This window comes from Borostomias antarcticus, assembly GCF_949987555.1.
Source record: "Borostomias antarcticus genome assembly, chromosome: 10".
NCBI lineage: Eukaryota > Metazoa > Chordata > Actinopteri > Stomiiformes > Stomiidae > Borostomias > Borostomias antarcticus.
The window spans coordinates 17535254-17548406 of record NC_140243.1 but is presented as its reverse complement, the minus strand read 5'-3'; the positions used below and the strand labels follow the sequence as shown (position 1 = coordinate 17548406).

The 13153-nt window shown below is 44.3% G+C and overlaps 2 protein-coding genes across 2 annotated transcripts in view; both read right to left on the bottom strand.

Annotated features, from left to right (window-relative positions):
* Positions 1–4836: 4836 nt before the first annotated feature.
* Positions 4837–6382, bottom strand: fabp10a (fatty acid binding protein 10a, liver basic). Its single transcript, XM_084444235.1, has 4 exons — positions 6168–6382; positions 5552–5724; positions 5105–5194; positions 4837–4941 (listed from the first exon to the last, which is right to left on the bottom strand). The coding sequence occupies exons 1-4, from the start codon at positions 6232–6234 to the stop codon at positions 4891–4893; spliced, it is 381 nt and encodes a 126-aa protein (XP_084300361.1). The 5' UTR covers positions 6235–6382; the 3' UTR covers positions 4837–4890.
* A 1689-nt stretch (positions 6383–8071) lies between these two features.
* The window catches only part of myom3 (myomesin 3), a gene marked incomplete at both ends in the record, with an annotated part of 43480 nt that continues 38398 nt past the window's right edge, over positions 8072–13153 (bottom strand). The window contains 10 exons of the mRNA XM_084444548.1: positions 8072–8341; positions 8624–8679; positions 8779–8801; positions 9059–9095; positions 9499–9662; positions 10540–10645; positions 10936–10974; positions 11363–11450; positions 12292–12402; positions 12567–12634. Of these exons, the coding sequence (XP_084300674.1) occupies positions 8072–8341; positions 8624–8679; positions 8779–8801; positions 9059–9095; positions 9499–9662; positions 10540–10645; positions 10936–10974; positions 11363–11450; positions 12292–12402; positions 12567–12634 (962 nt within the window). The remainder of the gene's footprint in view (positions 8342–8623; positions 8680–8778; positions 8802–9058; positions 9096–9498; positions 9663–10539; positions 10646–10935; positions 10975–11362; positions 11451–12291; positions 12403–12566; positions 12635–13153) is intronic.

Here is a 13153-nt window from a genome sequence, read left to right as displayed (position 1 = left end):
AAAGTAGTTTGTATGGGTCAAGCATCCTCCAGTTTGTATGACTCAAGATCTGTTTACTGCCATGTATATGGTTCACACATACTAGAAATTTGACTAGGGTTAAGGCATACACTGGTGACATGTTTTTAATTGTTTTGTGATCACTGTCTTTGTGATATTTTCTGATGACCAAGCCTTTGATCTAAGCAGAGCCTTAGCACATTATGGAGGAACCATGTCCCTTTCTTTTACCGATCCCTGAGAGCAAGACCTGTGAATGTCCTGAACAGTGTGGTGGCCACATTTGTTGGGAATTTGGGTGGAAATAGTGTTGAACATCATTGCATAGTTTGACTGCCATTTCATACCAACATTAAGAGAAACTGGAGAAGTAGGCTATACCTAGAAAATACTATAGGTGTGCAATTCGTTTGTACAGTCTGGTAGTTAAATGGTTAAAAATGGGCAAGCAATAACATTGGAGGGAAATGTATACTGACACTGATGATTGTTTCAGAAATGGTCTGAGACAAAATAATGAAATGTTATACATCAGTATTGTGAAACACTGAACATATTTTAATGACTGACAAGGAGAGAGGAAACAGTCCAAGTTAATCAATAATAACTAGGCTCACTATGAACAGTGTGTATTATTGGCTCTGTTCTGACATCAGTGCACAGTTCATTCCACCACTGTGAGGCCAGGACAGAAAAGAGCCATGGCCGTTACAATCTGCCATAGGGGGGCTTGGAGCAACTGGGGAACCAATCACCTCAAGGCAGCAGAGCTTGACCACAGCCTGGAGGTCGGAGGGAGCTGTTCATTTGCCCTGTAGGCTTGCACCACAGTCCTAAACTGGATGGGACAGCGCAGGGAGCCAGTGCAGAGAACGGAGTAGGGAAGTTTTGTGGAAGAGCATGGGGCCGTTGAACACCAGGTCAGCAGCAGCTTTCTCCAGGAGTCTGATGGCCAACGCTGCAGGATGGCAGCAAGTAGGGAGTTGCAGGAGTCCAGGCGGGAGATGACAACAGCCTGGATGAGCACTAGCGACGAATCACAGCCAGATTTCTTTCCTAGCACAAAGTTTGATAAAAGAGATGAGTATTAGCAAAGGCAAGGAGAATGATTATATCAGTGTACAATGAGCTATGATGGGGAAGAATTACACTATTAATTTGATTTCCAGGCATGGCATATACATGGCATGCTTACTTGCAATGGTAATAATGCCTTCAGGTAATAACACTAACTATGCTTGATTAATTTGATGTATAATGTGGCAAATGCTATAGTAGCATCAGCCCACTATAGCTAAATAATGCCAGACAAGATTACAGACTGTAATCAATGTATGAACAATGTCACATTGATCATGCTCAACATTATGTTCAAATTGAAATACATCTGAGACCTCCGAACGTAACGTTAGCATTAACTAACGTTAACCATAAGCCGTTAGCATTAGCTACCGTTAGCATAGCTCCCTAGCCTATCAATATAGTTGATGTTAATATAAAGAAATGTAACATTAGATAATGTTAGCTAAGTTATTCAACATTGACCCACTTACCCTCTAGATCTTTTCCAACGATGTCCTAAAGTAACCACATGTCATGATCATTTGCATCATAGACATACGTTCATATCTATGATTAGCATGATCATAGCAGCTTCATTGCTAAACGCATAGCAAATGTTAGCCGACGTCATTGCATGACATCCTATCCAATCAGAGGCAGAGTAGGGCGGGTCTTCCTAAGGTGACGTGCTTTCCCGAGCTCGCAGGACTCACGAACGCGCGACCAGCGTCCCCGAGGCTCGTGCAGCTTCAAAAACAAACAAAACCCCATTGAATTAAAAGTTTATATTGATTAGATTGGTCTCTGATGCTGAATGATACCGAGAAAAATTTTGTTTTCCTTTTCTAGCCCTATCTATCATAATCCACAAACCATGGGAAATAAGGGTCTTGGGCCGCATGCCGTCACGTGACTTGCAATACCGAGCTTGGCCTGAAAGCCCATGATGGCTTCAATGCGCCAAGCTGATCCTGGGGGCTTGGTGAGGAGAGGTCGATAGCTTATACAAAGAAAGAGGAAGTGACAGTTTCAGGGGGAAGACAGGGAAGTGATGTCACACAGGGAGGGATTTGTAGTTCTAACAGACTGATCAATGAGAACGAACTACAAAGTTTAGAATAACAGTCAAGGGGGAAAACAGAACACTTTGTTGAGACTTGAAATTCATTCACACAGGTTTGAGAGGGACACACACACCCCTTACCCACTCCAGCCCAATGATAACAGCCCCCATCACACCTCTGGCAATCAAGGCTGGAGTGAAGGTGTTATGTGAAGAGGATATGAGCCGGCTCTTCCAGAGTGTGTCTCCCCCTCCTGTCTTCAAGCTGACCAACTGGTTCCAATCTTCACTCAGATCTTCAACAGATCCCTGGAGCTAATGAGGCTAGCGTGATGTCCCCTCCTTCTGCTTCAAATGCTCCACCATCACCCTGGTCCCCAAGAAACCCTCCATCAAAGGACTGAATGACTACAGGCCTGTCCCTCTGACATCTGTGGTCACGAAGTCCTTTGAACGACTGGTATTGGCCCACCTGAAGAATGTCACAGGACACCTACTGGACCCGCTGCGGTTTGCCAATCAACATGGGCCACTACATCCTACCACAGCTTGACTGCCCAGAGACATTATGCAAGGATCTTTTTTGTAGACTTCAGCTCGGCATTCAACACCATCATTCCAGAAATCCTCTTCTCCAAACTCTCACAACGATTACCAGCTTCTTCCCTACAGGCAGGAAACAGCAGGTGAGGCCGGGGGAAGTGATTTCTGGTTATACAGACAGTCAGCACTGGTGCTCCCCAGGGATGTGTCCTCTGCCCACTGCTCTTCTCCCTCTACACCATGGGTTCCCAAACTCCATCAATGTGGGCCTCCCCTCTGAAACCACTGACACACCCGCACCCCCCCTACCCCCCAAATTTGTCCATTTTGCAAGGCAGCATTAGCTAGCCCATAACGGTACACAGCTAAGTTAGCTCGGTGGCACCTGATGCTAGTTAACGTTATGACGTTTTCGCACAATACATTCACGCCTGCGGGGGGAGGCTCTCTCTGCACTATCCACAAATTTAGTATACATCTCTCCCATTATTTATTTCGATCTTCTGACCTTTAAAATCATGTTTTATTCATAAAAACCATAGACTTAAAAAAAACAACAACAACAACATGCTTTTCCTTCTTTTTTTTTCTAACCATCCCTCCGTGCCTCCCCTGAATTTCTTTGGGGCCCCCCAGGGGAGGCCCGCCTCACAGTTTGGGAATGCCTGCTCTACACCAACGACTGCATCTCCAAGGCCCCAGCTGTTAAACTCCGGAAGTTTGCAGACGACACTACGGTCATCAGACTCATCCAAGATGGCAACAAATCTATTGGTGGGAGGTTGAAGGGTTGGTGCCGTCAGAACAACCTGGAGCTGAACACGCTGAAGACTGGAGATGACAGTGGACATTAGGAGACGCCCCCCAGCACTGCCCCCCCTGACAATATCCAGCAGCCCTGTGTAAACCATGGAGACCTTCAAGTTTGAAGCTTCCATTTCCCAAGACCTGAAATGGGAGATCAACATCAACTCCATCCCCACTTTCTGCGGCAACTGAGAAAGTATGGTCTCCCACAGGAGCTGCTGTGCCAGTTCTACATCGCATCATCAAACCCATCCTGTGTAGGTTCTGTAATATTCAGTAGAATATCTGTCATGTGATTGGCTAGAGCTACAGTGATTAGTGCACCTGCGGAGTATGTCAGGCAGTCAGATGTTGGAAGCTGGACAAGCAATAAAGCACACTTAACTTTGATCCCGGAGAATCGTTATTATTTTATATAAGTTAGGACGTAACTTAACAGGTTCTGGTCCATCACGGTCTGGTTCGGAGCAGCCACAGAAAAGGACAGGAATAGACAGCAGCGAGCCCACCCTCCAGGACTAGGAAACGGTCAGCGATAATCATTTCAGACTCGTCACACCCTGGACACAACATTTTTCAACTCTTCCCCTCTGGCAAGGGCTACAGAAGCCTGTTTCTTTTCTCATGCCATACTCTCATAAACAGACCAATATCATCTGCTATGCCATAGCTGCTCGTTTCTTCAGATTGTTATGACATCCTGCTTCACATCTACAAATACTTTATTGTGCTAAACATAAATCATAATTTCACTCACCCTTGCATTTGTTAATGATGTTTGTCTTTCATATAATATGTATATTGGTTGTATATTGTGTATTGTATATTGTGAATGTCGTGTATTCTTTGTAAATAATATGTACATTGTCTGTATTGCTTGAGTCACCAATGGCCAGAACCAAAGTCTTTGTGTATGTTAACATGCTTAAATGTTAATCTGATTCTGATTCTAGAAAAATGTTTTCCTCCATACATCCATACAGTGCATTTCTTCAAACAATACACCTGCTAACAAGTTTGTCCTTGAAGACAGGATACATTTTCAAGAATCCTGTGACAATTATAAGTTGTAAGGTATTAGTAATTATACCAAATCTGTTTTTATCGTTTTTATTGTGTGTATAAGTGAATGGTGATCAAATGATCAAAGTATGGTTTCCATTTACGATGAATGTTCTCACTGTGGTATCGATCATGCTGGCTGCTGCTGCTACGTAACTCACATGACCTTTGTTCTCTCACTGTTTTCAGCTGGTTGATGTTTAGGGTATAAATGGTGAATGGAATGTGTCATTATTATGATCAGATACGGGACATATTCTGGCAGATGTATTTGAAGGGCTATGAGAGTAAAGCCAAACCACATTTTTATGCATGTTTATTTAAATACAGCAATGTCCCTTCTTCCACTGGGTTTAAATCTTCTTGCTCCTTCTGATGAGAGTTGTGGAGCCCACGGTCAGATTCTAAAGGGTGAGAAAAGAAACAACAAAATATCTCCGGATGTCTCTTCAGAAATGTCAGGTTGTTACCATATTTCCATATTTATATGACACTTTAAAGCATTGTTATTTGTTAATGTGTCTTTTAAGAGCTGGGATATCGAGTGACAGGGACACCAATACAGACCTCAACCATCTCTCCTCCTATGATCTCTTGGACATGACAGAACTTCTCTGTGTTGCAGATCATCTTTCCTCCCTCCATCTTGACAGTGCACTTGGGGTGAGAGGAGACAATGGGGTCAATGCCATGTAACCATGGGCATCCTTAAGGGGGAGGGGTAATAATTCAGGGGCCCCCAGTTGGATGGGGCCCAGAAAACCAGCTAATCAATATATATTATACAGACCCAGTGGAATATCTCATGGGGCCTAAAATTCCTTGTGACGCCCCTAACAGTGATATGATGAGGGAACTCCATGGCTAAGGAACATACGATGATGTTATCTGATTTCATTCACAAGCAAATCATGGCTTCATTCACTCTGGAGGTGTCGTGAAATCTAATGGATATACAGCAATGTTTACAGGACGTGTACAATAGGTACATTTAATCAAGACCGGTTAGCCTACCTTGAGCTTCTTGCCATCCATGGTGGTGATTTCAGCCTCTTTGCCGATGGTGAAGGAGTTGGTGACGGATTTGCCAGGTGTTTTGCTGGTGATGACAAAGTCGTTGCCTTTTTGCTGGATCTCAGTCACGGGCTTGATATCCTTGGCCAGTTTGATGACATCTTCTGGGAGTGCTGCGGGTCAAGAGACTTCATTAGCATTGAACTGACATAAAGGAAAAAAGTTAGTATTACGGGGATGTATGAGAAAATGTTGACTTATGATTTGAATAGTTCAGGTTATCTGTGAATAGGTTGGAGATACACCGTATGGTGAAACTATCCTTGCCTATCCTGATTTTCAGTTCACCGTCTGATTATGAAGTACAGTATGAAAACAATGCTCATTAAACCTCTGCCAAAAACAGTCTACCCTCAACCCCCTCCCATCTGCCTCAGCATCACTAGTGGTTTAGTGGTGACTGAAGAAGTGGCTATACTATAACAACAGATATGCAATTGTCCAGTTTTTGCATCAGTGGTGCATAAGAAGTATTTACTGTGTCTGTGGATATTGGAAGTACCCCCGACTACACTAGCGATCATCCCTATGCAGACTACGCAGGTGGAACACTCACAGATGGCTCTGAGGAACTCCTCGTAGTTCTCCTGAACGTACACCTGCCATGTTCCACTGAAGGCCATGTTTTCTCCGCTCCGCTTTGTCCGTCGCCAAGGTGGGCAAGAGAGGACAGCTGTGTGAGGCTCAACACAACGTACAGAGAGGGTCCCCTGCGTGGCTCGGCTACTTATAGGACCAGAGAGGCAGCTATAGGGACCGGTGCCTGTCTAATCAGCAACATTGACTCTGCGTTGTCCCCGATGTTTGAACAACCCAGAGTTCGCTCACTTCTGGTTCGCCGAACCTTCACTTGTAGCGGAAAGAGGTGAACGGTGAGGAGAAGAGTGTGAATGTGTAAAATGTGCAACAAGGACTCGGATGATTTGACAAACCGATGGACTCAGGAACAGGATGAGGGTTGTGAATGGGTGGCTTGCTTCATCACATGGAAACGGCCCGGTCACTCCTTCCTCTTTTCTTATTCATAATCAATCGTTTTTAAAAGAAAGATATTTTATCTGTGGCTCTGGAGGTAGAGCGGGTCGTCCAATGAACGTAGGGTCGGCGGTTCGAATCCCGGCTCCTCCTGTCCACATGTCGAAGTGTCCTTGGGTAAGACGCTGTACACCAAATTGCAGCTCCCAATGAGTAGGCTCGCACCTTGCATGGCAGCTGCCCCCATTAGTGTGTGAATGAGAGGCCATTGTCAAGCACTTTGTATTAAAGTGCTACAGTATATAAGTGCAGTCCTTTTATAATTTGTATGCTCTACCCTGCATTCTCAAGCAGGCAGGTATCCATGTAATGCATTGAAATCTATGCATTTGTACAGCAGTGGACAATTTGAGTTGAGTCAAGTTATAATCAAGTTATCAAACTATAAGATCTCTCCATCTCTTTTGATCTTCTAACTGTACATGCATCTGTTTAACCCTAACTGCGCTTCCTCCAAATAGGTGGTCAAATCTACTCCGCTGTTTGACCAGCAGATGGGTGAATGACACTGGGGACTGTTTGCTTTTTAGCAGTACAGAAGATATTTCTCTTGCATAATACTGTAATACATGGAGCAAACCACAGCGATGTTTGTGAAATGTTTCTGACAGAGATCGAATGGACAGGCACACCCAAACCACTAACACATTAATGAGTGCACTATTCTATCAGCCTTATATGCAGTAATGATGAGTGACTTCAGAGGACAGCTGCTGAGAACTTTATTGGCAACACTAAAGCAAGCGCAGGGAGATGACAGATAGATATGCAGGCCAGTACTTCAATCCCTGGCACAGGCTGAGATTGGTGGCTTACAGTATCACATGGGGTACTTTGCATAAATTACATTTATCTGTCAGGAGTACTGTGACATCCCAGCTATGTAATCTGCTCAAAGTGCATGACTTGCATGCCATATCTAATGCAATATAACCAGAAGATAATTTAAAATGGGAGCAAGCACAGTCATGTAGTCAATGTGGTAATTATCATGCCCCATCTAACAGGCCTTCATCAGGGTCTCCCTGTCACTGAAAATTAGATTGAAATGCTCTTGACATAAATTCTGGGTTCACTGTGCAATTTCATTTTATCTCTTGGAATACTGATTGCTACTGTAGTCAGGTGAGGACATTCAAACAGGTATTGCAGAACAGGGGAGGATATAGTTTTTTGCGGCACTCGGTTATGGTGGACATTTCAGCTTGCGCAAATATGATAATTTCCTTTCATATCCCCTTACACATATGAAGTAGACTATCTTCTTGAAACCTCCTCAAACTTTTCATGAACCTTTCTACACCCCCCCCACCCCCCCCCTCCCAAAAAAATGTAATATAATAAAATAAATAAAACTGACACACAACCAACCCCCTCATTAACACCTTTCTCTCTTGGTAGAACTGACTCCTGACCCCTGACCTCTCACTCCATCTCCATGGCGTTAGCAGGGGGCTTTTGCCCGTGCTTGTACACACTCACGGTTACATTCACCGTCTGAGAACCGTACTTGTTACGCACAAAGACGCTGTAGTGGCCGGTGTCTTCACTTGTCACGTTGTTGATGGTGAGCGTGGTGCACTTGGGCTCTTTGGTGATGTCAAACTGGCTCGAGGAGACAATCTCTTTTTCATTCTTCAGCCAGAACATCTCTGGGGCCGGGTCTCCGTCAGTGAAGCAGGTGAGACACAGAGACTGGAGGACAGGGAGATGAACTGATGACATTCGATGATTCACACAATACAGAACTGTATACAACAGAATCTCACTTGCAAGGGTCACAGACAAAGCTATTACTTGTTGATTTAGTGTGAGAGATGATCAATACCAGTCTGGGAGGGAACTTGAATCAGGAGGACATGTCACAGAGTCAACATAGCCTACTTTAACACTTTAACATAGCCTACTTTAACATAACCTACTGTACTTTAACACTGGCCATGGAGTGACCTAGTACACTAAATGTCAGTATGGTACCTTATTCTCCATGATGGCCACCACATCTGGCAGGCCTTTGGTTACTCTGGCACAATCTACAACAAAAGGAGCAGATTTAATCCCCTGAAATCTCCGCATGCAACTCATTCAGTCATTCTCCAGAAATAGGATAGGGATTAATGTGACATACTTACTTTTCTCGGCAATCGCCACTTGCCTTAGGTATAAAAACAAAGGAATAAATGGGTACATTTGACATAGATTTTGCTTTATCTTTCTTAATACACAAAATCAACATATTAAGCATAGTGCACCTCTGTCTGTGTGACCTCACATATGAAGTAAGTCATGTCAATCTTAAAACAGCATTATATTTTAAAAGGAGCTCTCTGTGTAGCTGTAACAGTGTTAGTTCTGTTCAATTTACCACAGCAGGCAATGCTGGACAGACCCCCAATATGGCTGTGCACTTACTTCAGCCTCTGGTACTCCAGCAGTGCATCAGCAAAGGCTGAAAAACAGAGAGAAATTCATATAACAATCCAATAAGATGACAGACCGTCAGGACAATTATGCGTGTTAAAATTATGTTTATTCTTAGTTATGCTGAGCATTGAGATTTAAAGCGGCACACAATGTTCATTCTTCGTGCTGTTTGGCTCTGCTACGGCAATTCTAATAATTATCGGGTCAACACCAGAGTCTTAATATTTGCTTGGAGACGTGGCCACACCCACCTGGTTCAATGTGTGCATGCGTGCTGAGATCGCCAAATACCTTTCTATCTTTATGCAACTGACTCTAACCTGCGAGACATTTGTTTTTTGTTTGTTTTTTGCGCGAAATACTGGCTTCCGTATTTTTTGCATATATGACTGGCCTTAAAGGTACCCAAGTGTGCCAAGCAGACCTACCTTGGCCACTCAGGTCAAGGGAGCGTTTGTGCGTCTCCTGGCCATCAAACATCTCGAGGGTGTACCTCCCCTTGTCCTTCTCAGTGGGAGCAAATATCTCGATCCAGACCTTCTGCATACTGTTACCAGGCTTGGTCCTTGCTTCCTGGTCAATACGCTTCTCCCTGACAAACAAAAGAGTTAGGGAGAGGAATCATCTAATCCAATCCTAGAAACAATACAATCTAAATGTAAAGCTTATGTCAGATACTCCAGTTTTCTATTTAACGTCAGTAGCGTCTATGTCTGATTTTCTTTACTGCCACAACCTGAGGGACTAAAGAGTGTTGGAATCAAGCATTCGCTCGACCCTATCTCGATTTTGTGAGTGGTGTGTGTGTGTTCTCGATTTCACAAAGATTTCACATTTTTGTGTACGCCTAGTTCATCTCTCCCTCCTATCTTCTAACCAGGTCCAGTGGATCCCCCACTGTCACCAGCAGACCTCCCGAAGTCCGATAGATACCCCCGTGTCTGATGTGGATGATGTAGCATGTCCGTAGAATGTCCTCTCTCCTATGATGCTTTTTTAGCCTCTCTTACTCTTAAATGTAATTTAATGTAATGTATTGCTTTATAAATGTTCTTAGCCGGTAGACAAACATACTCCTGGAGCTTGCTCGATCGCCTTGTTGAGAGGGGTCAGGGAAGAATTTTTACAGCTCACTTATCTGGCCCCCGGGTGATTACTGTTTTTTTGCTTTCCCCTGGAATATGTAGGGGTGGGACGTCTGCCCACCTCCCTTGTTCTCTGTAAAGCGCATTGTGTTGCCTCTGGGTATGAAATGCGCTATACAAATAAAGCTTTGATTGATTGATTGATGAGGACCAGAAGGCGTGAGCTCATAACCATAAATAAACGACATCCCTGTTATATCATGCGCCCCCCCCTCCCCCAGCAGAGGGTGACATAAGCAGCTATCTTTTTCCTTCTCTATCAGGCAGGCAGGCAGAGCGACTTGGCTGGGGTGGATAGAGAGGAGCCCAGGCTTAGAGACTCACTGGAAGTGCCAGCTGGTCTTCATGTAGCTCAGGTAATACTTCAGAGAGCAGTAGAGCTTAAATCCGTCGGCGGTGCACTGAATCCTCACTGGGCCGGCTGACAAAGCTGGGAAGCACAGAGACAGAGAGAAAAGCATAACAAACAACCCATACCCTAAACAAACAAACAAACAAACAAAAAACTCTACCCGAGTATGACTGTGGTATAACAGCTAGAATAGCAGCACTGCCACTTTGGAGTTATTGATTTTATGATGGGAAGGGCACATAGTCAGTACCCAACCAATAATCATATGAGTGTTGGCTAGTTATCACCCTATTCAGGAAGTCATTCAGGACACATTGAGATGTAAACAAAGCAGTTAAGTTAAATTAGGGCATCCGCAATTAACTCACCGCACTGTTTGCTCAGGTGTTGGAGGAGCTTGTTATACTCTGTAAACAAATAAGGAATAATTATGTCTCCAGACAGCGTATTATACTGAATTAGAACTCTGGGAATAATGAAGAGGATAACAGAATGTTGGGTTGCAGTTTGCTGCATCTTAACAATACATACTGGTTAATTGAGTGTATGTGTGTGTGTGTGTGTGTGTGTGTGTGTGTGTGCGCGCACGTGTTTGTGTGTGTGTGTGCGCGCACATGTGTGTATATGTGTGTATGCATTTGTGAATAGATGATATATGTGTGTGTGTGTGCGCGTGCGTATGTGTATATATGTCTGTGCGCGTGTGCGTGCGTGCGTGTATATGTGTGTATGCGTTTGTGTATAGTATATGATATATATGTGTGTGTGTGTGGTGTGCGCGCGTATGTGTCTCACCATCATCTGTTAACTCCAAGGTGCTCACGTCCTCTCCTCTCCCATCAGCCACCACGGTCTTGTAAGTCCCTGCTTCCTTCTTGGTCACCTGAGAGTTCAGCCAGGCAGTGAGAGAAAGACAACTAGGTCAGCACAACACCGCCCACAACAACAACAACAACAACAACAACAAACTGTCTACACAGCGCAATGAGAAGAATACCAACACAATCTGTATTCTACTCGGGTGATGGTGAAACACCCTATAAATATCCATCCAACAGAGACACCCTGACCCAGATTCTCGACGTCTGTGTCAGAGCAATCAACGCTAATGATGATGACCTCTGACCTGTGTTCAACTGGTCATGTAGACCACAGACATCTTCTAATGAGTACAGTGAGTGGTGTGTGTGTGTGTGTGTGTGTGTGTGTGTGTGTGTGTGTGTGTTTGTGTGTGTGTGCGTGTGTTTGTGTACCTGGGGAAGATTAAGTGTGAGTGGTAGGTGTGTGTGTATCCGGGGTAGATTGAGTGGTAGATGTGTGTGTATACCTGAGTGTGAGTTTGCATGTGGGGTATAGTGAGTGTGTGTTGGGTGTGTGTGTACCTGGGGTATAGTGAGTGTGTGTTGGGTGTGTGTGTACAGTACCTGGGGTATAGTGAGTGTGTGTTGGGTGTGTGTGTACCTGGGGTATAGTGAGTGTGTGTTGGGTGTGTGTGTACCTGGGGTATAGTGAGTGTGTGTTGGGTGTGTGTGTACAGCACCGGGGTATAGTGAGTGTGTGTTGGTTGTGTGTGTACCTGGGGTATAGTGAGTGTGTGTTGGGTGTGTGTGTACCTGGGGTATAGTGAGTGTGTGTTGGGTGTGTGTGTACCTGGGGTATAGTGAGTGTGTGTTGGGTGTGTGTGTACCTGGGGTATAGTGAGTGTGTGTTGGGTGTGTGTGTACCTGGGGTATAGTGAGTGTGCTGACTCCCGACTGCTGGTCGTACACAACTTGTGTGACCCCCACTCCATCCTTATACCACTTCAGAGTTGTGTCCTTGTTAACATTTGTCACCTGGACCCAAACAAAGACGTTACACAGAAAGAGCACTTGGAACATACATTTACAGTACATAGGACACATTATACCCAGAAAATGCATTTTATATTAATAACAAGCGAATGTCAAATGAAGCCAATTAAGCTGAGTATCAGACCCTGTCTAACACTAATAATTACCTTGCATTTGATGATTAATTCACACTCCGCGGTGACGACCCACGATAAAAACTCTTGGAAATAGGGTCCTTGGAAAGGAGAAGAAAATCATTAACTGCCTGCATTGAACCACGAGCGACCATGACATTACCTCTATTAACTAATCAATTAAGCATGCCGCACACTTGTGCGTCAACACTCCAGGCTGAAAACGAATGTGGTGTCTCCCTCCATCTACAAAACAAAGGTATTTGTGTTTTTGCTGTGACCACCGAGCTAAGGAAAATGGATCATCAGTTACTGGAAATCAAGGCTCTGGGGCTGATTGAATAAGTCGAATATAAGACATAATAAGACATATTCATTTGGTTCCGTTTGGCAGGAACGTTTTGCCGAAGTCAGATCTCCATCTACTGATGGCAGTAGGAAAAACACTTCATACAGACTTTGCTCAGCTGGACATGAGAGACGTTTGTTTGCAGACAGACCACTGGGTTGTTGTCCCAAGCATGTGCACGGTGGCCCCTGGTCCTATCCTATCCTAAATAACATACATGTACATAAAAAGGTTTACTTCTCTAAATGTCTTCTCTCCCTCTGTACTTCAT

Excerpts from the sequence above, each read along its gene's own strand:
- fabp10a (XM_084444235.1), bottom strand. The coding sequence starts at position 6,234 with ATGGCCTTCAGTGGAACATGGCAGGTGTACGTTCAGGAGAACTACGAG. Across the intron at positions 5,195-5,551 it reads TGGATGGCAAGAAGCTCAAG|TGCACTGTCAAGATGGAGGG; the intron begins GTAGGCTAACCG and ends TCTCACCCCAAG. Across the intron at positions 4,942-5,104 it reads TAGGAGGAGAGATGGTTGAG|AATCTGACCGTGGGCTCCAC; the intron begins GTCTGTATTGGT and ends CTCACCCTTTAG.